This window comes from Mercenaria mercenaria, chromosome 17 (genome assembly GCF_021730395.1).
Source record: "Mercenaria mercenaria strain notata chromosome 17, MADL_Memer_1, whole genome shotgun sequence".
Classification (NCBI taxonomy): domain Eukaryota; kingdom Metazoa; phylum Mollusca; class Bivalvia; order Venerida; family Veneridae; genus Mercenaria; species Mercenaria mercenaria.
The window spans coordinates 47,930,821-47,957,539 of record NC_069377.1 but is presented as its reverse complement, the minus strand read 5'-3'; the positions used below and the strand labels follow the sequence as shown (position 1 = coordinate 47,957,539).

The window sequence follows — 26,719 nt, the reverse complement described above, 5'->3', positions numbered from 1 at the left end:
GTTTTTTTTTCGGTAAAAATTACGTCAGGGAATAGTTTTACATGTAGCAATTCTTGTGTTTATTTTGTTTGTTTTGGGTTTAACGCCATTTATCAACAGTTTTTCAGTTATGTAACGGCGGGCAGGCTTACCTAACCAATGTTCCTGGATTCTGTACCAGTACAAACCTGTTCTTGGCAAGTAACTGCCAACTTACCCACATGAATCAGAGGTGGAGGACGAATGATTTCAGACATGTATTCTATCAAATTGTCACAGAGAACATACGCCCTGCCCGCTCTTCCTATTAAGCTAAGCCGCAGGCTGTGTTTATTTTGAGCTTTAATGTATTGTGCTTGTTAAAATAAGCTATAAGATATAAACCATTATCAAAAGAAGCATGCTGTACAATAATTAATTTCATGGTAATAAAATTTCATGGTTTCAGGCAGTCAGTTTCACGGATGCATGAATTAGTAATTTTTAAATTATAAGTACAATATGTATTTAAGAACAAAGAGAAGTTAAAACATATTTTTACATGAAATAGATCCCTATTGGTGACATACTGTGGAATCAATAATATTCGTGGGGGACTAATTTTTGCGGATTTCGTGGTTGAGTCAATCCATGAAATTTAATCCCAACAAACACATAAAATTTCCATTCATTTTATGTTCAAAAGTTGAAATCCACAAATTCATATCCCCACGAAATTTGCATTTTGACCAAAACCACGAAATTAAATGATTTTACAATAGTAAGAAACTATTCTAGGTATCTATGATATGTCTCATCTAACTTTTTTTCAGTTTTTTGGTTAGTACAAGAATTAGATAAGACTGTGGTGAAGTCCAGATTTCAAGATGAGTATTTATTTTTATTTATTTGGGTTTTATGGCGCACCAACACAGTATAGGTTATGTGGCGCCAAACAGGACTACAAATTTGGGTTTCACATCTCATTTACATCGAAATAAAAACGTGAGGTATGGAATCAAAATTTGCATACCTGCTGGAATCACAGAGTTACAGCAAAACCAGGTATGTGAACACAAACACAAAGTAAAGTAATAAATATTTGCTAAACGATATGAATGTCTATAATCAAGTATTGCTACAGCTTTTACTATATATTCTACAGCTGCGTTTTATTTCTTTAATATTCAAAATTAAAAACATCTTTCAAATGTATTAAAGTACACAACAGTATCCTACCTATGAAGTCTCTACCTCTCTTTTACCAAGCACATATACAAAAAGATAATCAACCTATAAAAATCGAATTCCAAAATAAAAAATAAATTAGTATATATATTACATGTCGCAGATTAACTGATATTTTTACAGCTGTTTAAATAAATATATATGTTTTGAAACAAACAGTTCAGCTGTATTAAAGCACCCCTTCAAATTTACTTAAACTGTATTTTGTAAAGGTGGCCACTGGTATAAACTTAAGGCCATTTCATATATACACCACACATAAAGCTCATAAAAAAATATTAGAAAGCATCATGATCAATGGGCAACTTTTCACATATATGCTGAAACCGTATTGAAAAGTTAAACAAAACTGAAAAAAAGCATGCACAAATTGAAATCCTAGTCTAGTAACTGGATTTGGTCTTCAAAGGTAAAAAAGGTCATCTCTTTCCAGATGCTGGTCAATTTACAGATTTTTCCAAGAGATTTTGATCTAAAGTAGGCACAGCCCTAGTCGATTCCAAAACAAACAAACAAAAAAAGGCATATGTTCAGTCTAGGTTTAAGTTTGGTGTTTATATGAAATGGTTTTTATTGACATATATTTTTGTAAATTGTCAATGTAAAGCATAAGAAACAAGGACTGAAAGAAGTGAAGCATTGAAGAAGCTTGAAAAGATGAACAGGGTCAACATTCTACAGTTTGTTCTAACTAATCCATAACAGTTTTTTTTGTAAATAATGTTTTTTAAAAAAAACAAAAAACTATACATCATTTAAAGGCCTCCAAGGGTGGTTGTAGGATCTTTTTTTAATTTTTAAAGTATCTCTAATAATGTCAATTCTATAACAAAACAAGAGCTGTCACTATTGGTGACAAATGCCCCCGAAGTTGGCCCAAGAATGCCACAGTTGTATTCGCAAAAAATCACATGTCATTTTGTGACCTTGACCTAAGAGGCCTTGGTCACAAGTGTGACACATCTTCTCAATATGGTTAACATTTGTGTCAAATTATCTTCAAATCCCTTGATAAATGGCAGAGTTAAGGACCAGAGAAGAAACACCTTTGACTTCTAAGTGTGACCTTAACCTTGGAGCTAGGGGTCTGGGTCTTGCACACGACACCTCACCTCATTATAGGGAACATTTATGCCAAGTAATTTCAAAATCCCTTCATCAGTGGCAGAGTTATGGACCTGACAAGAAACAGACCATGTTAACCTTTGACCTCTAAGTGTGACCTTGACCTTGGAGTTAGGGGTCTGGGTCTTGCTCACGACACGTCGCCTCATTATGGTGAACATTTATGCCAAGTAATTTCAAAATGCCTTAATGAATGGCAGAGTTATGGACCAGACACGAACATACCCTGTTAACCTTTGACTTGTAAGTGTGACCTTGACCTTTGAGCTAAGGGTCTGGGTCTTGCGCATGACATGTCGTCTCATTATGGTAAACATTTATGCCAAGTTCTTTTGAAATCCCTTCATGGATGGCAGAGTTATGGACCGGACACGAAACAGACCATGTTAACCTTTGACCTCTAAGTGTGACCTTGACCTTGGAGCTAGGGATACATTTATGTCAAGTTATTTCAAAATCCCTTTATGAATGAAAGAGTTACAGCCCGGACAAGCATACCTGATGCACGGATGGACAGTGTGATTTTAATATGCCCACCTTTGGAGGCATAATTATGTTTTTCCCATTAAAAAAATCAGGCAAAATCACAATTTTGAAAAAAAAATTAACTTTAGGAATGCTACAATTTTTTTTGCAAGAAAATGTTACTGATATGCTAACTAAGATGTCCTGAAAGTATTCACAAACAAAGTCTAACTTGAATTTCCGAAAAAAGAATTGTAATCAAAATTTACAATGGAAAATATCCCAACAAAATCATGTTTTGGCGATAAATTCAAAGCTAATCACCATATTTTGAAACTTTAAAATGATCATATTTCCTTAACTAAAGTTCTTTAAAATAACAAAAGAAATCAATGGCACTGTCTTTTATTTAAAAAGAAATCTGGGAAAATCATTCTTACAGAAAAGGTAGATCAAATAATAAATCTCCTTGTTATTTTGTAATGCCAAATATGCATTTATCACCAAACTTTGTGTAAGACAGTCAAATTTATCTACCTATGTTTGACTGAATACCTAAAAATTCACAACTTGCTATAGATAGGTTACATTTATACAAATCTAAATGTCTAATTAGAGCATGCCTCGACTTAAATAACAAAAGCTCCTGCCAGTATCTAGATTCACCTGATAAGTCATTATACAGATACAGTAAAACAACTATCACTAGAGCTTGCATGGGGACGAGCAAATACTTGAGTTATTCAGAATTTTGAGCAATCTGAATGTAGAAACTATAAAGAAAATGGTCAGTGACCCATGAATTGCTTGAGCAAGCCTGGGTGATAGAGTTATCACTGCTCATGTCACTGGTGTTATACTGTATTTTCTGACAATGATAAAAGTTCACTCAAAATGTCTGCAATGAACAAACTTATTGCTAAAAAACCCTATTTCTATAGTACTTGAATGGAATATAGAGAAACTATTACATAAGTCAATATATTTTAACAAGAGGACCATGATGGTCCTGAATCGCTCACCTCTTCCAACATGACCCAGTTTTGAGTATGACGTCGTTTTTTCTATTATTTTAACATAGTGACCTAGTTTTTGAGTTCATGTGACCCAGTTTTGAACTTGACCTAGATAATATCAAGATAAAAATGCTGACCAATTTTCATGAAGATCGATTGAAAAATATGGTCTCTAGAGAGGTCACAAGGTTTTTCTATTATTTGACCTATTGACCTAGTTTTCAAAGGTACGTGACCCTGTTTTGAACTTTACCTAGATATCATCAAGGTGAACATTCTCACTAATTTTCATGAAGATTACCTACTGACCTAGTTTTTGACCGCAGCTGACCCAGTTTCAAACTTGACCTAGATATCATCAAGATGAACATTCAGACCAACTTTCATACAGATCCCATGAAAAGTATGGCCTCTAGAGAGGTCACAAGGTTTTTTTATTATTTGACCTACTGACCTAGTTTTTTAAGGCACGTGACCCATTTCAAACTTGACCTAGATATCATCAAGGTGAACATTCTGACCAATTTTCATGAAGATTCATTCAAGGGTATGGCCTCTAGAGAGGTCACAAGGTTTTTCTATTTTAAGACCTACTGACCTAGTTTTTGATCGCAGTTGACCCAGTTTCAAACCTGACCTATATATCATCAAGATCAACATTCAGACCGACTTTCATTCAGATCCCATGAAAAATATGGCCTCTAGAGAGGTCACAAGGTTTTTTCATTATTTGACCTACTGACCTACTTTTTAATGGCCTGTGACCCACTTTCAAACTTGACCTAGATATCATCAAGATGAACATTCTGACCAATTTTTATGGAGATCAATTCACAAGTATGGCCTCTAGAGAGGTCACAAGGTTTTTCTATTTTTAGACCTACTGACCTAGTTTTTGAACGCACATGACCTTGTTTCGAACTTGACCTAGATATCATCAAGATGAACATTCAGACCAACTTTCATACAGATCCCATGAAAAATATGGTCTTTAGAGAGGTCATAAGGTTTTTCTATTATTTGACCTACCGACCTAGTTTTTGATGGCACATGACCCACTTTCGAACTTGACCTAGATATCATCAAGCTGAACATTCAGACCAACTTTCATACAGATCCCATGAAAAATATGGCCTCTAGAGAAGTCACAAGGTTTTTCTATTAATTGACCTATTGACCTAGTTTTTGAAGGCACGTGACCCAATTTCAAACTTGACCTAGATATCATCAAGGAGAACATTCTGACCAATTTTCATGAAGATCTCATGAAATATATGGCCTCTAGAGAGTTCACAAGGTTTTTCTATTTTTAGACCTACTGACTAAGTTTTTGATGGCATGTGACCCAGTTTCGAACTTGACCTAGATATCATCAAGATGAACTTTCTGACCAACTTTCATAAAGATCCCACAAAAAATGTGACCTCTAGAGTGACGACGGACACCGCGCGATCACAAAAGCTTACCTTGTCACTTCGTGACAGGTGAGCTAAAAATCCATATACTGTAAAAGCACATATTTTCACTGCATCAAAATTTTGTGAATTATACTGTCTTATAATATTACTGAAAGCACATATTTTATGAAAAACACAGAACATATCTGATTTTCATACATATAACTGTTTCAATTTGATATGTTGGGGAAATTTTTGCAATAACTAGATTTTTGTAGTTTGCATTACACTAGTAGTTAATAATTATGCAAGGATTTATATTTGCAAGTGCAGGACTTCAAAAATATAGCCAAACTTAAACTCTCGCAAACATATCTGCATACAGTTTCACAACCTATCCATTACTGCATTGTACAACAAGAGCTGTCCGTAAGACAGCCAAGCTCAAATATTCGAAATATTGTCCCAGAAGCAGGAAAATATTACCTAAAATGTTAAATATCAAAAGAGATTTAAGTTCAAAAGTGGGCATAATTTGACTTGCAGCTATCAACTAGTTTTATAACCCCCAAGGCACATGTGAAGCTTCAATTCAATATCTGCATTAGTTTTAGAGACCAAAATTTTCTAAGTCCACAAGGGGGCATAATTTGACAGCATGGATCCTGACCAGACTGTGTGGATGCGCAGGCTGGTCGCAAATGCACTAGGCTGGTTTTCTCATGGCGCAGCTCATTTTATGTCCGCTTATATTCACAATGCCACTCACAAATTAAAAATATTCATGAATATTAACCCTTACCATGCTGGACATGATTGATTCTGCCTTTGCAGAAATTTAGCAGGATAAGGGTTAATCAGTATAATGTCCTAAAATACAAACTCTCATGTTTGATGAGATCTTACATCACCAATAAGGCTGCTTACCAAGAAGTCACTTTATAAAGCCTATGTGAAAATAGCCCTAGCTACAATAGACACACACATTTAGTTTGAAAGGACAAGGAAAGCCTGACAATAAGTTAATTTCACATGAAAGCCATCCTCAAGCATTTCATAACGCTAAAAGAATTTTTAAAATCAGACCACTATTGAAAAAGATATATGGCAGTTTGAAATTTAAGAAAATTACTAATCATGGAGGCAGCCATTCTGTGTGTTTATGACGTCATTTAAACACTGCTGAATTCTTTATTCAGCAAATGACCTTTTAAATAAATTAATTTTATATGTTTCTTGAGTGTAAGATATAAAGCATGGCAATTTCTTTCATTATAGCTTGAAAGAATAGAGAAATTATTTTATAGAAATAAGTAAATACAATTCGAATATTTGTCTAGAAATTTATTAAATCCGCCATTTTGTTTTTTGTTGCCATGGAAACAAAATGGCCACCATTTTGATAAAATATTTAAATGCTCATAACTTTCTCATTTTTAAGTCGATTTTGAAATTTCTTTCACTTCTGTAAATGTTAAAGAAATCCCAGCAGATGGAATTAACATCAAAACAACATTGCCTTTCCCTTTAATACATGAAGCTACAGATACATTCACGATAGCAGAACTACATTGTTGTACACTGAAACTGGATGCATACAATTTGATATATTATGGCATATCCTATCTTTTGCATAAAAATAGAACACAATTTCATAATTATATTTTAAGCTGACTCATTACTAAAACCTATAACCAGTTAGAAATATTAAGAAAAGTATGTACCTACCCAGGAAGAAAGAAAAAATACAAAAAATACTGTAAATAAAATCAACAAGGTGTTTCTAATTTGAGCAAAATGTTTTTGATACTTTAAGCTGTAGCTGTAACAAAAAGGATTAACAGTGTGTAATGATTATACAGAGTTTGTTATTCTGCAAGTTTTAGAATCACACTAACATAATTACAGGTCATATGGAAACTTTCCAGCTTTAATGGTGGAGAGGCATTATTTCATCACTGACACACACCTGGGTAAAACCACTGACCTTTCATAAGGCAGCAAATGGTTTCCTCGTACCATTGAATTCTACACCCCAGTGAGGTTTCGAATCCACAGTGGTGAGGGACACATGATTTGTAGTCACTGATTTTAATCACTAAACCACAGACTGTGCAAGAGTGACATATATACCTTGTCTCAAACAGAGTTCAGAGAATGTAGATATAATCTACTGCCCATCTCAATATTTAAATATCATTACAGCTAGACATAAGCTAAGTGGAACAACTATCAACTTAATTCAGAAGAAACAGGATAAACCAGGCTTTCCTGGTAAGTTATAAGCAATATATAAGTTCTCTTCAAATGTAAGTTTTTAGCAAACTTGGTACAATAAGCCAGACAAGCAAAATTCCATTCTTCAAAAATGTATTGACAAGTGACTTTACAGGCAGATAATATGCGTCAGAAATTTTAAAGAACAAAAGGACCATGATGGTCCTGAATCGCTCACCTATCCCCACATGACCCAGTGTTGAACTGAGTATGACGTCGTTATTTCTATTATTTGACACAGTGACCTAGTTTTTGAGCACATGTGACCTAGATATCATCAAGATAAAAAATTCTGACCAATTTTCATGAAGATCCATTGAAAAATATGACCTCTAGAGAGGTCACAAGGTTTTTCTATTATTTGACCTAATGACCTAGTTTTAGAAGGCACGTGACCCACTTTTAAACTTGACCTAGATATCATCAAGGTGAACATTCTCACCAATTTTCATGAAGATCTCGTGAAAAATATGGCCTCTACAGAGGTCACAAGGTTTTTCTATTTTTCGACCTACTGACCTAATTTTTGACCGCACATGACCCAGTTACAAACCTGACATATATATCATCAAGCTGAACATTCTCACCAATTTTCATGAAGATCCATAGAGAAATATGGCCTCTAGAGAGGTCACAAGGTTTTTCTATTTTTAGACCCCACGTGACCCAGTTTCGAACTTGGCCTAAATATCATCAAGGTGAACATTCTGACCAATATTCATGAAGATCTCATGAAATATATGGCCTCTAGAGAGGTCACAAGGTTTTTCTATTTTTAGATCTACTGACCTAGTTTTTAACCCCACGTGACCCAGTTTCGAACTGAACCTAGATATCATCAAGGTAAACATCTGACCAATTTTCATGAAGATCCATTGAGAAATATGGCCTTTAGAGAGGTCACAAGGTTTTTCTATTTTTAGACTTACTGACCTAGTTTTTGACCCCACGTGACCCAGTTTCGAACTTGATCTAGGTATCATCAAGGTGAATGTTCTGACCAATTTCCATGAAGATCCATTGAGAAATATGGCCTCTAGAGAGGTCACAAGGTTTTTCTATTTTTAGACCTACTGACCTAGTTTTTGACCCCACGTGACCCAGTTTAAACTTTATCTAGATATCATCAAGGTGAACATTCTCACCAATTTTCATGAAGATCCATTGAGAAATATGGCCTCTAGAGAGGTCACAAGGTTTTTCTATTTTTAGACCTACTGACCTAGTTTTTGGCCCCACATGACCCAGTTTCGAACTTGACCTAGATATCATCAAGGTGAACATTCTGACCAACATTCATGAAGATCTCATGAAAAATATGGCCTCTAGGGAGGTCACAAGGTTTTTCTATTTTTATACCTACTGACCTAGTTTTTGACCCCACATGACCCAGTTTCGAACTTGACCTAGATATCATCAAGGTGAACATTCTCACCAAAATTCATGAAGATCTCATGAAAATATGGCCTCTAGAGAGGTCACAAGGTTTTTCTATTTTTAGACCTTCTGACCTAGTTTTTGACCGCACATGACCAGTTTCGAACCTGACCTAGATATCATCAAGATGAACATTCTGACCAACTTTCATAAAGATCCCATGAAAAATGTGACCTCTAGAGATGTCACAAGTGAAAGCTTACGCACAGACGGACGTACGCACGGACGGACGGACAACTGACACCGCGCGATCACAAAAGCTCACCTTGTCACTTCGTGACAGGTGAGCTAAAAAGTACTATATTAATTAGTACACGATGGTATGACAAAATACAAGCAATACAGATGATACGGTCTTGAATACATTAAATCTAGACACAGGATTTCATGTTAGGGTCTTACTTATTGAAATTATAGAAATTTTGGTGTCAATTATAAATGTTTTTTTTTTTTTATTTATCTAGCCTGTTTTCGCCTTGTTTAATTTTCGTATAATTTATGTATTGTGACTAGCTGATTTAATACACAATATATAACAAATCACTAACTCATGTCATTGAATCCTCAGACTTTTCTCTATCTCCCATCTCAACCTCATCACCTTTAGATTTATTGTCTGTCCTTTCAATATCCACAAGCATATCTTCAACCTTCTGTTCAGGGTGATCTATCTTTTCTTCTGTAACACCTTCCATTTCACCACATTTTTCAACTTTAGATGCAAGTTCGTCTTTACATGTAATGTCATCTTTTGAACCCACATCAACTTCACATTTAATGATATCTTTTTTTCCTCCGTTACCTTCAATATCCATTTCTTTTCCAGCATGAAGATGTGCTTCTTCACCATCTCCACTCTGTTTCACATCACTAAACTTATCACAAGATTTATTTTCAGTAATCTGAGCACCTTCAATATTATCACTTTCCAAAATGTTTTGATCCCCATGCATATCTTCAATCACATCAACATTTTCTTTTTCTTCAATAACAACCACAGTATCTTTAGGAACACCCTCAGCTTCCATTTCTTCACAATCTAAATTGTCTTTGGTCAATGTTTCTTTACTCTCTGCAGATGCCTGTTCTACAGTAGTTTCCATCTCAGTCACAGCTTCACCACTTGTTTTCTTGTCAGCCTTGTCTGGAACTGCGACTGTTTCATCCTGTAAAACAGAATCCAAGCAATTGCATGTGATGGCAACCAATTTTTGGTTTGATATAATTAATTTAGTTTATTTCGAAGAAAAAAAAAACAAGTTGAACAAAAGTTTAGTTAGAATGATAACATACATCAGAAGTTCTGAGACTGCCTTTATCTACATTTCACATATGAGATACAATGCAGTTAAGTCAGTTAAGCAAGAACACTTCCCAGTACATTCCCTGATTTTCATTTCAAGCAATAAGACAATTTTTTAAATGAAAGTACCTTGTCCATATCTTCAGAGGACAGTGTTTTCTCAATGTGTTCAGCTAGTGCTCTAAACATCTCCAAGTTAGAATTTTCTGAGTTGGAAGCTGTTTGGTCTATGACACTGTACCCAGGACCAAGTCTCTGGTATGCCACATCAGATGATATCTCTAAAACACATAGTTTTTTACATGTTCTTCATTATTTATGTAATTTTCTCACAAGTACCAAACTTGAATTTGTGATTAAAAGATTCTGCTCTCTACCATCAAAGAATGAAAACTGATAAGGGCTGATCTAGGATTTTGAATTTGAGGGAATGGAATTTCTAGGTTGGTATGAAGGGCAAAAAAATCATGCAAATATACCTAACAAGAGGGCCTAGATGGCCCTAAGTTGCTCGCCAGAGTAACACACTATAACAGTGTAAACATGTTTGACCTAGTGACCCAGTTTTTGACACCACATGACCCAGTTTCAAACTTGTCCAAGTTTTCAAGGAGATAAACATTCTGACTTCAGTTTCATGAAGATTGGAGCAAAAATGTAGCCTCTAGAGTGTAAACAAGATTTTTCTTCGATTGGCCTAGTGACCTAGTATTTGACTGTATATGACCAAGATTAGAACCCATCCATGATTTCATTAAACAATTATTCTGACAAAGTTTCGTGAAGATTGGAGCAAAAAAGTGGCCTCTAGAGTGTAAACAAGCTTTTCCTTTGATTTTACCAAGTGACCTAGTTTTTGACCCTACATGACCCAGATTCAAAATCATAAAAGACTTCATGATACCAAAAATTCTGACCAAGTTTTATGAAGACTGAATAAAAAATGTGGCCCCTAGAGTGTAAACAAGCCTTTTCTTTGATTTGATCTGGTGACCTAGTTTTCGACCCCACGTGATCCAGATAAAAATTCATCTGATATTTCATAGAGACAAACATTCTGATCAAGTTTCATGCACATCAGATGAAAAATGCAGCCCCTATTGCATACACAAGGTTTATCTGACCTAGTTTTTGACCCAAGATGAACCATATTCAAACTTGACCTAGATTTTATCAAAACAAACATTCTGACCATGAGTTTCAAAGTTAAAATGTGGTCTCTAGCATGTTAACAAGATTTTCCTTTGATCTAGCCTAGTGACCTAGTTTTTAACCCCACATAACTCAGATTCAAACTTGGCCTAAGTATCATCAAGATAAACATTTTGACCAAGTTTCATGAAGATAGAGTCATAAATGTGGCCTCTAAGAGTGTTAACAAGTTTTTCCTTTGATTTGACCCGTTGACCTAGTTTTTGACACCACATGTCCAAAATTCGACTTTGACCTAGAGGATAGCACAATTCATGTTTAATTTGCCTATCCTATTCTGTCATTCAGTTCACATGAACACTGAAAAAAAGTTTCATTTCTTATATTTACATTGTATTTCCTTTCCATTTGTAAACAAGATCATATAAAAAAAAACTGCACACATATTGATTTTCCCGTCCATTTTGTTTGCCAGACGGAAAAGCCGCGACATCATCTAAGGAACGCTCTCCCTGACTATACGTGGATGTTGTCAAAACAGCGGCCCATTATCACTAAGCAGAGTTGACGTAACTTTCGCGCCTTTCCTTTTGCAGTTCATACGAAATGAATGTCATAATTTTCAATGGAAAAGAATAGGGCGAATGAAAATATTAAAGATTAACCATTATTGTAAATTACTGGAGAAATATGAACTCAGCAAATAAAGTACTCATACAGTATGACATCTGGTATTTAGTCACTTAAAACCCATTAAATCTTCATATTAGGATACTATCAAAAATTTATGAACATGTGAAACATACTAATATAAAATTTAAAGATACAAAGTCGGTATACCTTTGCCAGAATCGTCTGTTTGCATTTCATCTGGCTCCTCTGATATGGAGTCGCTATGTTTTCGTAATCCAGGTGGACTACACAGGTCATGTATGCCTCTAGCTGCTGGGTGATGATTGGCACAAGCTAGATCCACAGGCATGCGCTCATCAAATGTCATAGTCGACTTTAATGAATGACCTTGACCTGAGAAGCAAAAGCAATGGTATTCTGTGAGAACTTAAAGTATTCTTCCTGCATTTAATCAATTAAAGAGTACACAGACTACATACAGTTCTCATCTTATACAGAATCATCAAAAAAATTCAAACCCTAAATGGTACAAACTAGCGCAGTGAGGTAATGTGCACTCTGATTGTAGTACCGTAAACTGGATCTGCAGATATTTCCAAATTCTTTTTTTGTAAAAACATGCATTTTTTAACATGGTGTTGAGTATTCCTAAAGTAAACCTAGAGGTAATACATGTATATCACATTTTTCCACCAACTGACAACTTGCTGACTACTCATGTTTGCATCTCAGAAGTGACGGTTGGCATAACAATATATTCAGCTAGCATCAAACTGCCACTTCTTAAGATTACAAATACATTGTCCTCATGAATTTCATTAACTTAAAAGGCATGAAATCATTTCTAGGTATACAGTATGTGCAAGAAAACGTCACTAGCAAAAGAATTTACTCAAACAAAAAGCTATTGTAAGCTAGAAACATTTGTAATGGACACAGATGGGCCTAAAACTAAATGTCTGTAAAGTGCAGGTCAAGAGTTTGATAAAGTAATTACACAGACCAAACCACCTCACATTTACATTCCAGTTTATGTTCAAGAAGTCATAGAAAACAGTCATGTAATATATTCACTCATCATCATAGATCTATAAAGAAGTTTGAATAGATTCTGCTTGAAAATGAATGAAGAATAGGACACAGCAAACTTTTGGAATGTGCAGAATGCTGCATAATGGCCAAATCTACTGTAAAATCATGAATATTCATGGGGGACCAATATTCACTGATTTTGTGATTAAGTTAATCAACAAATACACCCAACTGTACAACAAGTGAAATTCCAATGCATAAAATGCTTGAAAATTGAACTTCGCACATACCTTTCTAATTTTGACCAGAACCATGAAATTTCATGCCCGCCAACTTAACTGATTTCACAGTATACTAGAGGTGCTTTTAAGAAAAGTGCATGTCTCCCGCGTCTGCCTAATCATCTGAATAATAAGTCTGTCTTTATATACTGTTTGCAGCCTATTGGTATCTGTTGGAGTTGGAGTTGGAGTAACCGGTCTACAACTCTGTATTGGTAATTATGTTCAAGGACTTATTGGCAAACATGTTTTGTTCAAGTTTGGTGAAGATCGGATGAGAAATGATCAACTTAGAGTGCGGACAAGCTTTGTGGCAGACACACAGACAGGAGTAAATCAATATGTCTCCCACACCACTGTGTGGTGGGAGACATAATAACTTGTTTCCTTCTGCAAGGGTACATTTAATCAGTTACTATCATTTCATGCTCATGTAACAAACTATCTAACCTAGGAATGCTGGTCTCTCGGTACCATGATGTATTGCTCCACTGGCCCCAAACTTCACCTCTGCATCCTCTTTAGACCCTTCCATCCCAGCAGCCTTTACTTTCTGTTCAATATTTGGCTCCACTGGATAATGACCATATGGTTCCAGACACAGCTCTAGCCTATCCTCTACACCATTGTACCTAAATACCTACAAGTTACATCATACAAATAAATGAGGGTATATACAGTATACTGGCTAATATACAGGCATTGGTCTTTAGTACCTTTGTGAATAAAGGAAATTTGAAGAGCTGTTCAAATCCTGTTGGTGGGCTTCCTTTTTTTATTAATAAAAGCTTTATCATGTCATTTATGTCAGTATGGTCAATGTCATCTTTACTGACAAGAAAGAACAGTTCTGGGCAAATAGTCAGTAGGGTCAACCTTTATTGACAAGAAAGTACAGTTCTGGGCAAATAGTCAGTAGGGTCAACCTTTATTGACAAGAAAGTACAGTTCTGGGCAAATAGTCAGTAGGGTCAACCTTTACTGACAAGAAAGTACAAGATCAAGGTCAAGGTGACAGCATATGAAAACAAATAGAAAATTAATTTTTGGTCAGTAATTAGGAATGAGATATGTTCATAAAACATTATGTATAGGTACCCTGTAAGACAATTACAGTTTTATATTGTTAGTAAAAGATAAATGTCCACTTTTAACAAAAACAAACGTCTTTTTCATCATACATGTTGGAAAACAGGTATGTTGCTATGGGCCAATTTTTAGTTAGGTAGTTTTTGTTTAAAGCTTGTACATGACATACATACTATTGTCATTTTCACATATTTTTGACCGCAAAATTGTTAATATGACCCAATCATTTAATGTTCATGATTATTAATCACACATACTTTATCATTACGCTGTCTTAGCAAAACAACTACAAGTCAAATAAAGTCATAATGCTGAAAACTTAACCCTTACCCTGCTAAATTTCTACAATGAACTTGTCTATCTTTTAATTTGGACAGTACCATTAACTGTTAAAAGGGGAGCTTACCAAAAAGATACTGACTGAATGGCAAACAGTGCAGGTCATGATCAGACTGCATGGATGTGCAGGCTGATCATGATCTACACTGGCCGCAAAGGCAGAATCAATGGAGTCCAGCATGTTAAGGGTTAATGCCTTGATAAAGGATTAGCAGCACTGATACATTCCATACCTTGCCAGGAAGAGCTGGTAACTGACAATGTTTTCCATCCACCAGACCTAAATCTCTCTTCACTTGGTTGTACAGAAGACCTCCAACAGAAAACAGATGTGGCATTCCCTGAACATACGTCCACAGATCCTTCCCCTGGACCGCACTGAGAATACCCAGGGAGGCAATTGATGTATCAATATTATCTCCCCCTGCAATAAATGTTAACATGTAATATCATATGTATGAAAGTACAAACAGGTTGAAAACAAAACAAGGTATTGACCTTTACATAGGTCCAGTAATTTACTTAGTATAAATATAGCAACAAGTGCAACACAAATAAAATTGGAGAGGGGTGGGCACAAAAATGTGTATGTACTCACAAACACCATGCATTGTGTTGAGTAAACAAATTTATCTATTTTGTAGGATTTAATGCCGCATCGACACAATTATAGGTCATATGGTGACTTTCCAGCTTTAATGGTGGAGGAAGACCTCTGGTTCCCCTCTGTGCATTTTTAATCACAAGCAGGCATCCGGAAGAACAACCAACCTTCTGTAAGTCAGCTGGATGGCAAGGATGGCTTTAGAGAAATAAATATTATTTCTCTTCTTTAAAAAGGCTGCTGCAAGGTTATTTTTTTTAATCAGAATTTGTATCACTCAATGACTAAAAGACTAATGTCTTCAGATTTATTATCTTCTATGGATTTGTCACGGAGTTTGCCTGAAAAACAAACTATGAATTGATAGTTTTCTCAACTAGGTGTGTCATAAATGGAGAACTGTTGATTTTTCGCTGCAGTCTCGGAGACAAAAATCATTCTTGTCACAGTAATTTCATTTATTAAATGGAAGAGTAAATATCTCACCATGCTGGACACCTTTAAGAGCCTGTAGAAGTTTTTCTGCAGTCTGACTCTGTGCATCCTCTTCAAAACTGCTCCATGTTGATGTCACTTTACCAGTATGTGGGTGAGAAGTTTCTGAGAAATGTAAATGACAATACATTTGTTGGATAATATAGTTAGTTTTGTTGCTGATTGTTACACAGACACAATTTAAGTCACATGGCGACTATCCTTGAAAGTAGTGCAAGAACATATACCCTTCCTGGTATTAATTCAGGCACTGGCAGGTACCTGGATAAAACCACTAACCTAATGCAGGCAAGCAGGATGGATTATACACCCCTATGCTGAGGGTTGGGTGTAGGCATGTTCTAACCTTGAGCAGTATCAGTGATCAGTATCACAGAGAAAAGTCATTAGGCCGATGAGGTCAATATGTGTTACAAGCAAAAGTCCTGAAAATGACCTTCTGGTTCTGCTGAGTTTCAGAGAATTAATTTTCAAATTTTCCAAATAAAGTGTTTTGTAGGGAATAAATCATTATTTTATCGCAATATTAGAAGGTACAGTATTAACCTTTTGCCTGCTGGTGGCAAGTGATTCTGCCTTTGCGACCAGTGCAGACCAAGATGTGCAGGCCGATCATGGTCCTCACTGTTTGCTATTCTGACAGTTGAATTTCGATAAACATCCCTTCCAATAAAAACTGGTATTGCCAAAAATGAATGATGGACCAGTCCATTTTTGCAATTTAGCAGGGTAAAGGTTAAGAGTAGATAGTTTACCTTGAACAGGATAGCTGAGATCTGGCAGTATCTCAAGAGCAATCTTATCACCATGATGTAAGGGAACAACTTTATCTTCCTCCCCCTCTGGTGGGGCCTCCAAAAGTTTTGGCGGGAAACCAACACGTAACTTCTGATGATCTGCTGGAACCTTGACAGATTGAAATATCAACTTCTGCAGCTCAGCATAGGTCACATCTTTGACAAGGGTAAGCATGACCTGCCATGTAAAATTAATTTTGATATCACTTTATTACAATGGTCAAGAGAGCTAAGATACTTTTGTATGGTGTTGAAGGCCACACGATTTAATCCTGGCTACTTCAAATATGGTGTGTTAATGGGCAGTGTACTATATCACAAATGCCTCAGTCAACCTATCTGTACATTGGTGTGACCAAATTGCTGAAAATAAGGTATAATTAATTTTAACATTTTTTTTAGAACAGGGTCACTCAAAAGCTCTTGCGAGTTTATGTTAATTGTTACCTTTACCTGTAGAATATGGATACATGCCACATTTCTGTGAACTGTTAATTTTTATTTCCATTCCAATCTAAAGAAACTTAGAAACTAACGAGTGCCAGATTGTCACAAAATATGCCCGTCAGATGAAAACTGTTCGACTTAGAGAGACAAGGCTAAATTCGCAGTTTTTCGAGGAATTAAAGGGCCATAATCCAACAGTGCCTGGGGTGATTTGGCTGGTTATCAAACCTGGCTGAGATATTATGCCCACAAGCATTGTCAGCAAGTCTGGTGAAGATCGGAAGAAAACTGTTCAACTTAGAGAGCAGACAAGGCTAAATTCGCAGATTTTCAAGTAATTCAAGGGCCATTATCCAAGAGTGCCTGGGGCGATTTGGCTGGTTATCGAACTTGGCCGAGATATTATGCCCACAATATTGTCAGCAAGTTTGGTGAAGATCGGAAGAAAACTGTTTGACTTAAGAGAGCGGACAAGGCTAAATTTGCAGATTTTCAAGTAATTCAAGGGCCATTATCCAAGAGTGCTTGGGGCGATTTGGCTGGTTATCAAACTTGGCCAAGATATTATGCCCACAAACATTGTCAGCAAGTTTATGCTTTGGATACTGACCGCCGCTGCCCACCACCCCTTGCCACGGGTGTTCACATAATACAGAGACGGGCATATAAAAAGCTCTGATTTCGTTTCTTTATACAATATACCAAGCCTTTAATCGGATTCAACTTTTTTTCAAACAGTATGGAATTACCAAAATATGTATGAATGCTGTTAACATTTAAAGAAAATTCCTATAGTTTTTTTCCTTTCATAGATTTTTTTCAAATTCACATATATGATAGGAAAATTTGTGCTGAAAACAATAAACAAATAAAAACAATGGGTCACCAGGCTTGTTTTTGTGAAAAATTGTTTTGAACACACCCACTGCTGCTGAAACTGGTAGCGATTTTTCAACATTTTCACAATTTTCTGCTTTTTTTATAAATACCAACAAAATATGCATCAAGATAGCTCAATAAGTTTTATTCTTTTTACAGATTTTATTATATACTTATTTGATATCATAGTCATATTTGTAATACTATATCATTACAATAATGGGTATAAATGAAAAAACAATCTTGTTTCATGTTCACTTTTGTGAACTTTTTTCAATGAAAAATACTCATAGTAAAGAATAATTTTTGAAATTTTGAAAAAACTGTTTCATAGATTTTTTCCTGTTTTATTTGTGTATAGATAATTGTATTGTGAACATAAAAATGGCCAAAAATGTATGGGTCACCAGGCTAAATTGTATGTTAAGACCGCTTGAATTCAACACCTGTTCGGATGAAAAATGGCGCGAACCTGACCAAATTGATTATATCTGCTAGAAGTGAAAAAAAGTTTTAAAAAATCTGAATCCGTTCTATAATTGAAGACTTAATGATCTGAAAGGAGATATTGTCTTATCAATACAAAGTTAATTGTGTAACATTATATGAACAATACTGTCTTTGTACTAAAATGTGCTGTCAAAACACAGCCACAAATGGCAAGTTGCATGATACATGTCAGGCATAATACATGTCAATACAGCATAAACCAGTATCAACATTTGATTACTGATAAAACTTATTGAAAAATGTTATTTTATTCAAGATTCTTCATATTTAAGATTGTCTGTCACATGTTTCAACAAATGTTGACTTCACTTCAAATTTCCATAGATAGTGTCAGCTGCGCAGAAAGATGCGCATAAAAAACTATAGAAATTCCCTTTAAGAGAGAAAAATGAAAATGCTGTGGAATCAACATTGTGTAATTAACAGTAACAAAAAGTATATGAAATGATTGGTAGACACAGTTAAGCTGTGTGAAACCTCCTATTTCAGAACATGCAAAAAGTAATGTAACATTAACAGGACTCCTTATATAAGAGGGCCATGATGGCCCTATATCGCTCACCTGGTATCATTGCACTTGAGGACAAGAAGGTCCTCAGAAAAAATATCTAAGCCCAAAGGACAGGAACAACAAAAGGAAGAAATTTAACCAAAAAGAAAAAAAAATCTTACAAGGTATAGATATGTTAAAATACACCTAAAAATTGGAGGTACCATCCATGCTGTACCACAGAAAACTGGTCTACGGCCAATAATAAAAAAGTTACTAAAAATAAGCTATTTATAGTAACGTAAAAGGGAAGTAATTAAAAAAAAATATTGTAAGTGGACTAAAGAAGGATCTGCCAAATAAATCTGTTGACATAAATGAAATTTCAGATCAGTATCTTCAGTAGTTATGGAGATATAACAATTTTAATTTGAAATAAAGGGAGGTAATTTGACATAAAATCAGTCCATGTTATCTACCCTGATTGTCTCAGTCCAACTAATAACAATAATGAAATTTCAAATAAGTCTGTAAGTACTTATGATATAAATCCATTTTGATTCCATCAGGGGAGGTAATCAGATATAAAATAACTCTGGAACCTATTATGGATCTGATTTGTCATGGAATCCAAGATTTATTGTTGTTGAAGATATTTTGGAAGTTTGTATCAAATAAAACCATAAATGAAGTCTCTATATGACTGCAAAAGCCAAAATAGCCAATTATGGACCTTTAAGGGGCCATAACTCTGGAACCCATGATGGAATCTGGCCAGTTGAAGAAAGGAAGCAAGATCTTGTGGTGACACAAGTTGTGTGCAAGTCTGGTTAAAATCAAATCATAAATGAAGCTGCTATTGTGCAGACAAGGTCAAAATAGCTAATTTTGGCCCTTTCAGGAGCCGTAACTCTGGAACCCATTATGGGATCTGGCCAGTTCAAGAAAGGAACCGAGATCTTATGGTGACACAAGTTTTGTGCAAGTCTGATCAAATTCAAATCATAAATAGAGCTGCTATTGTGCAGACAAGGTCAAAATAGCTAATTCTGGCCCTTTCAGGGGCCATAACTCTGGAACCCATAAAGGAATCTCGCCAGTTCAAGAAAGGAACCGAGATCTTATGGTGATACAAGTTGTGTGCAAGTTTGGTTAAAATAAAATCATAAATGAAGCTGCTATTGTGCAGACAAGGTCAAAATAGCTAATTCTGGCCTTTTCAGGGGCCAAAACTCTGGAACCCATAATGGAATCTGGCCAGTTCAAGAAAGGAACCAATATCTTATGGTGATACAAGTTGTGTGCCAGTTTGGTAAAAATCGAATCATAAATAGAGCTGCTATTGTGCAGACAAGGTCAAAATAGCTAATTTTGGCCCTTTCAGGGGCCATAACTCTGGAACCCATGATGGGATCTGGCCAGTTCAAGAAAGGAACCATGATCTTATGGTGATACAAGTTGTGTGCAAGTTTGGTTAAAATAAAATCATAAATGAAGCTGCTATTGTGCAGACAAGGTCAAAATAGCTAATTCTGGCCTTTTCAGGGGCCATAACTCTGGAATAAATAATGGAATCTGGCCAGTTCAAGAAAGGAACCAATATCTTATGGTGATACAAGTTGTGTGCCAGTTTGGTAAAAATCAAATCATAAACTAGAAAATGCTTTTGTAAAAAAGCGCATGTCTCCCCCAATGCAAAGTCCTATAGGCAAGAAGTCAATAGGGGTCAGGAGCAAAAATCAAAGAGACACTGATGGTTGGCTGCAATAGGGATCATCTACTTGGCATGTCCAGTCATCCCGCTAAATTTCAACACTCTCAACACTAGTGGTTCTCCAGTCACTGTTCAGGCTCCTGTGACCTTGACCTTTGATCAAGTGACCTCAAAATAAATAGGGGTCATCTACTCTGCATGTCCAATCACCCTATTTAGTTTCAACATTGTAGGTCAAGTGGTTCTCAAGTTATTTCCAAAAAATGATTTTACATGAACAGGCCACTGTGACCTTGACCTTTAACAGACTGACCCCAAAATCAATAGGGGTCATCTAGTCTGCATGTTCAATCATCCTATGAAGTTTCAACATTCTGGGTCAGGTGGTTCTCAAGTTATTGATCAGAACTGGTTATCAATGTTCAGGCCCCTGTGACCTTGACCTTTAACGGAGTGGCCCCAAAAACAATAGGGGTCATTTACTCTGCATGAACAATCATCCTATGAAGTTTCAACATTCTGGGTCGAGAGGTTCTCAAGTTATTGATTGGAAATGGTTTTCCATGTTCAGGCCCCTGTAGCCTTGACCTTTAACAGAGTGACCCTTAAAACGTTAGGGGTCATCTACTCTGCATGACCAATCATCCTATGAAGTTTCATCATTCTGGGTCAAGTGGTTCTCAAGTTACTGACCGGAAATGGTTTTCAATGTTCGGGCCCCTGTGACCTTGACCTTTCACAGAGTGACCCCATAATCATTAGGGGTCATCTACTCTGCATGACCAATCATCCTATTAAATTTCAACATTCTGGGTCAAGTGGTTCTCAAGTTATTGACCGGAAATGGTTTTCATGTTCAGGCCCCTGTGACCTTGACCTTTAATGGAGTGACCCCAAAATCGATAGGGTCATCTACTTTGCATGTACAATCATCCTATTGAAGTTTCAACATTCTGGGTCAAGTGGTTCTTAGTTATGATCGGAAATGGTTTTCCATGTTCAGGCCCTGTGACCTTGACCTTTGATGGAGTGACCCCAAAATCAATAGGGGTCATCTACTCTTCATGACCAATCATCCTATGAAGTTTCAACATTCTGGGTCAAGTGGTTCTCTAGTTATTGATCGGAAATGGTTTTCAATGTTCAGGCCCCTGTGACCTTGACCTTTGACGGAAGTGACCCCAAAATCAATAGGGGTCATCTACTCTTCATGACCAATCATCCTATGAAGTTTCAACATTCTGGGTCAAGTGGTTCTCTAGTTATTGATCGGAAATGGTTTTCAATGTTCAGGCCCCTGTGACCTTGACCTTTGATGGAGTGACCCCAAAATCAATAGGGGTCATCTACTCTTCATGACCAATCATCCTATGAAGTTTCAACATTCCGGGTCAAGTGGTTCTCTAGTTATTGATCGGAAATGGTTTTCAATGTTCAGGCCCCTGTGTCCTTGACCTTTGACGGAGTGACCCCAAAAACAATAGGGGTCGTCTACTCCAGCAGCCCTACAACCCTATGAAGTTTGAAGGTTCTAGGTCAAATGGTTCTCCAGTTATTGCTCGGAAATGAAGTGTGACGTATGGACGGACGGACGGACAGGGCAAAAACAATATGTCTCCTTGGGGAGACATAATAAAGCTGCTATTGTGCAGACAAGGTCAAAATAGCTAATTTTGGCCCATTCAGGGGCCATAACTCTGGAACCCATAATGGGATCTGGCCAGTTCAAGAAAGGAACCGTGATCTTATGGTTAAAATAAAATCATAAATGAAACCACTATCGTGCAGACAAGAAATTGTTGACGGACGGACGGACTGACGACAGACGACGGACAAAGGGTGATCACAAAAGCTCACCTTGTCACTATGTGACAGGTGAGCTAATAAAACATGTAGTTTGTGCTATAGATTTGTCTCTAGTTCAACACAGGTTTGCTGCTCTAAAGTCATAACTTGAAGAAATGAAATCTGTGAAAAAATGTCATATAATGAAACATTCGCTGAATGGCTTACCAGTCAATAGTCTAAACTGGCAAGACATTCAGTAAGTGTATAATGTATGCTTCATACTTGTCTATTTAAGCTGACATTTGTTAACCCTTATCATGCTGGACAGGATTGATTCTGCCTTTACGACCAATGCAGATCATGACCAGCCTGCACATCTGTGCAGTCTGATCATGACCTGCACTGTTCACCACTTAGTATGTTTTTGGTATGCATCCCTTTTAAAAGTTAATGGTATTGTCCAAACTGAAAGATGAAAGTTCGTTCTGGAAATCTAGCAGGGTAAGAGTAAATAAATTACTATCTAATTTTTTTTCATGGCACTTGGTACATATGGCAGTTTTCTTCTTGAAATACAGGCAAGCCTGCATCCAGCCAAGTGAGCAAAATAATCTTGTTACTTAAGGCAGGTGGCAGCATAAGACAAGTTGATATTAGAACAAATGCTCAGTTTCTTAAGTAAGTGGATTGGCTACTTTAGGCAAGTAGCTGCTTAACAGATATGACAGCTATGGCAAGTTCAACGGTATAATAAAAGAAGTACCTGTCTTCCATCTGATGTCTGAAGTCGAACTTTTTTCTCACCAGCTACAGGTTGTACTATTGCTGACTGTGACATGAGAGAAGTACTTGCTACAGCAGGGGTTGACGTCTCAGTACATGTCTTCTGTCTCGTTTTACTTGGAGATTCTTTAGACTGAAATATAGCTTACATAGTGATACTAAATGAAAATTTCTATACAATATTCCTGAAAAAAACAACAGACTTTGCTTTTCTAAATTATAAAATATATATCTGGATATAGCAATAGTTTATAATTTTTCCCAGCGTAAAATGTCTAGTAGTTCAGTGGTGTTCATCATCTACTTCACTGTAATACAGCTCTCCTTTAAAGGGTAAGGAAAGCCTGACAATAAGTTAATTCTATATGAAAGCCATCCTCCAGTCTTTCATAACGCTGAAAGAACTTTTAAAATCAGACCGCTATTGAAAAAGATATAGCAGTTTGAAATTTAAGAAAATGGCTGATCATGGAGACAGCCATTTTAGTGTGTTTATGAAGTCATTTACACACTGCTAAATTCTTTATTTAGCAAATAACCTTTTAAATAGATTAATTTTCACATGTTTCTTTGGTGTAAGGTGTAAAACATGATAATTTCTTTCATTATAGCTGGAAAAGGTAGAAAAATTATTGTACAGAAATAACTAAAAACAGTTCAAATGTGTATCAAAAAAGTTGATAAATCCGCCATTTTGGTTTTTGTTGCCATGGAAACAAAATGGCCATCAATTTGACCAAATATTTAAATGCTCATAACTTTCTCAGTTTTACTCTGATTTTGAAAATTCTTTCACTTCTTTAAATAATTTAAGAAATCCCAGCTGATGAAATTAACATAAGAACAAAGTTGCCTTTCTCTTTAAGAATCACAAGACTATTGTTTCTTTTCTTGGTTCTTAGTCACACTGATACAAAATCTATGTAATATGGAGACTTTAAGATACAATACTGTTATTTCTTTTCACATCTCAACATTCAGTTTACAACTGTATTCACCTCAAACATACTGCTTTATAAAACAGAAATGTACAGAGATAATGTCTTCCCTTTGTATGTTGTATCCAGCTTGTTTCCATAATATCGTGTGAACATTATTATTCTACAATGGGAATTAAACAAGAGCTGTCTCCATAGGATGACATATGCCCCCGATGGCACTTTGAATGAGTAGTTATGGCCGATGTTAGAGTTTAGGACCTTTGACCTACGGAGCTGGGTCTTGCGAGCGACACGTCGTCTTACTGTGCCACACATTCATGCGTAGTTATTTTAAAATCCATGCATGAATGACAAAGATATGGACCGGACACGCCCATCAATACACTATCATGAAAAATGACCTTTAACGTCTAAGGGTGACCTTGACCTTTAAGCTACGGACCTGGGTCTTGCGCGCGACACGTCGTCTTACTGTGGTACACATTCATGCCAAGTTATTTGAAAATCCATCCACGGTTGACAAAGATATGGACCGGACACGCCCATCAATGCACTATCCTTTAATGTCTAAGTGTGACCTTGACCTTTGAGCTACGGACCTGGGTCTTGCGCGCGACACGTCGTCTTACTGTGGTACACATTCATGCCAAGTTATTTGAAAATCCATCCATCGATGACAAAGATATGGACCGGACACGCCCATCAATGCACTATCCTTTAATGTCTAAGTGTGACCTTGACCTTTGAGCTACGGACCTGGGTCTTGCCCGCGACACGTCGTCTTACTGTGGTACATATTCATGCCAAGTTATTTGAAAATCCATCCATCGATGACAAAGATATGGACCGGACACGAAAATTGCGGACAGACTGACAGACCGACAGACTGACAGACGGTTCAAAAACTATATGCCTCCCTTCGGGGGCATAAAAAAAACAGCTTTTAAAATACATTACTCCAATGATGGTCTGTCTAAGGTCACTGGGTGTGTAATTTTCTGTCTCCAGGTTGATGTGACCTTGGCCTTTGTCTTTGAAGTTTGATGAAATGACCCAGAAACAATACAATCATGTCAACAAATGCCTTTAAACAGTCATGCTATAGAATTAGATGGCCGCTGACTATAATATTCTTAAGTTAATAGAGGTCATCTACTGACTTTTGACAAACATAAAATTTGATAACTACAGACTATCATGTTCTCAAGCGGTATATCTGAAACAATTTATAATATCCAGGTCACTGTGGCACTGACTTCTGAAAATTGTGACCCCTAAATCAAGAAAGGGAATCAACTGTCCATTGAAAATCATCTTATGAAGTTTGATGGCCATATTCTGACATGTTCTCCAACATTTAATATGAAACCATTAAATCATGAGTTCACTGTGTCCTTGACCTTTGACAACTTATACCAAACAAGAGTCACCGAATGACCACAGGCAATCATCCTATCAAATTTGATAGTCCAAGACCAAACCTGTCCAAATCATTCTCTAGCTATTTACGAGAAACTGTTAAATATTGAGGTCAATGGGACCATGACCTTTGATCTCCAGACCCCAAAGCAATAGTGTTATCTACTGAATAATTGTATAAAGGTTACTGGACATAGGCGCAAGTGTTTGCCAGCTATTGATCAGAATCTATTTCAGTCTCAAGGTCACTGTGACCTTGACTTTTAACCAACTGATGCTCATTGATCAGAAACTTCTTTCAGTCTTGAGGTCACAGTGGCCTTGACCTTCTGACCACTAAAACAAAAGTCATCTAATGATACTATGTAATCATAATGTGTAGATGACCATTGAATAACTGACCTTGAAATCAACCTACTGATCATAGGCAACCATCCTATGATAGCTGAGAACAACATTCTCTGGTCAATGATCAGTTGGATGTGCAGGCATGCAGACAGACAATTTTGTGTCCAAGAAATTAAAATAATTTTACAGTAACAGTTCTGGCAGAAGCCTAAAATAAAATTTTATGCCAAAAATAATTAATTCAAGACTATCTGGCCAACCCTCTTCAACTTTTGAACTGCTAGACATACAGGCTAGCAAAATCTGAAAAAGAAATTACATCAAACAAAATTTTAGTCAATGGTTCCAAGAATTTACTTGCCTAAACAAAAACTGGCTATTATGGTCACTTGGACTAGTGGTCAAATTAATCATGTATACAATTGTACTTACTCTTGTAAAAGCCTGTTTCTGTGACTCTAACGCTGTTGTTTTCCTGTGCTGTGTTTGAGGAGCCTTGGTCTGTATATTCTTTCGTACTTGTTTTTCCTTTTCACTTTTCATCAGCTCTTCTTTATGTATTGTCTTTTTCTGCAGATATAATATGGTTTTTATAACAGTAGCTCGATCAGTGGGATGCTGTATTCGGCTTGAGTGGATTTTTGCCAGATCAGATATCACGAGGTGCCCAAGTGCCAATTGTGATTCGACCTTGCAAAATCCAAGAGAGCTGAATACAAAATTCAAGATCTAGCTACTGTTATAATGACTCT

General features: G+C 36.3%; 1 protein-coding gene across 3 annotated transcripts in view; it reads right to left on the bottom strand.

The window, feature by feature from the left end:
• Positions 1-3,063: 3,063 nt before the first annotated feature.
• Positions 3,064-26,719, bottom strand: part of LOC123537650 (deubiquitinating protein VCPIP1-like) — a 54,633-nt gene continuing 30,977 nt past the window's right edge. For all 3 annotated transcript variants that reach the window (XM_053528092.1, XM_053528093.1, XM_053528094.1), the window contains 9 exons: positions 26,400-26,537; positions 23,240-23,392; positions 16,607-16,826; positions 15,843-15,956; positions 14,986-15,176; positions 13,775-13,964; positions 12,219-12,404; positions 10,356-10,507; positions 3,064-10,089 (listed from right to left, as the gene is read on the bottom strand). In XM_053528092.1, coding sequence (XP_053384067.1) covers positions 9,472-10,089; positions 10,356-10,507; positions 12,219-12,404; positions 13,775-13,964; positions 14,986-15,176; positions 15,843-15,956; positions 16,607-16,826; positions 23,240-23,392; positions 26,400-26,537 — 1,962 coding nt within the window. In that variant the 3' untranslated portion in view covers positions 3,064-9,471. The remainder of the gene's footprint in view (positions 10,090-10,355; positions 10,508-12,218; positions 12,405-13,774; positions 13,965-14,985; positions 15,177-15,842; positions 15,957-16,606; positions 16,827-23,239; positions 23,393-26,399; positions 26,538-26,719) is intronic.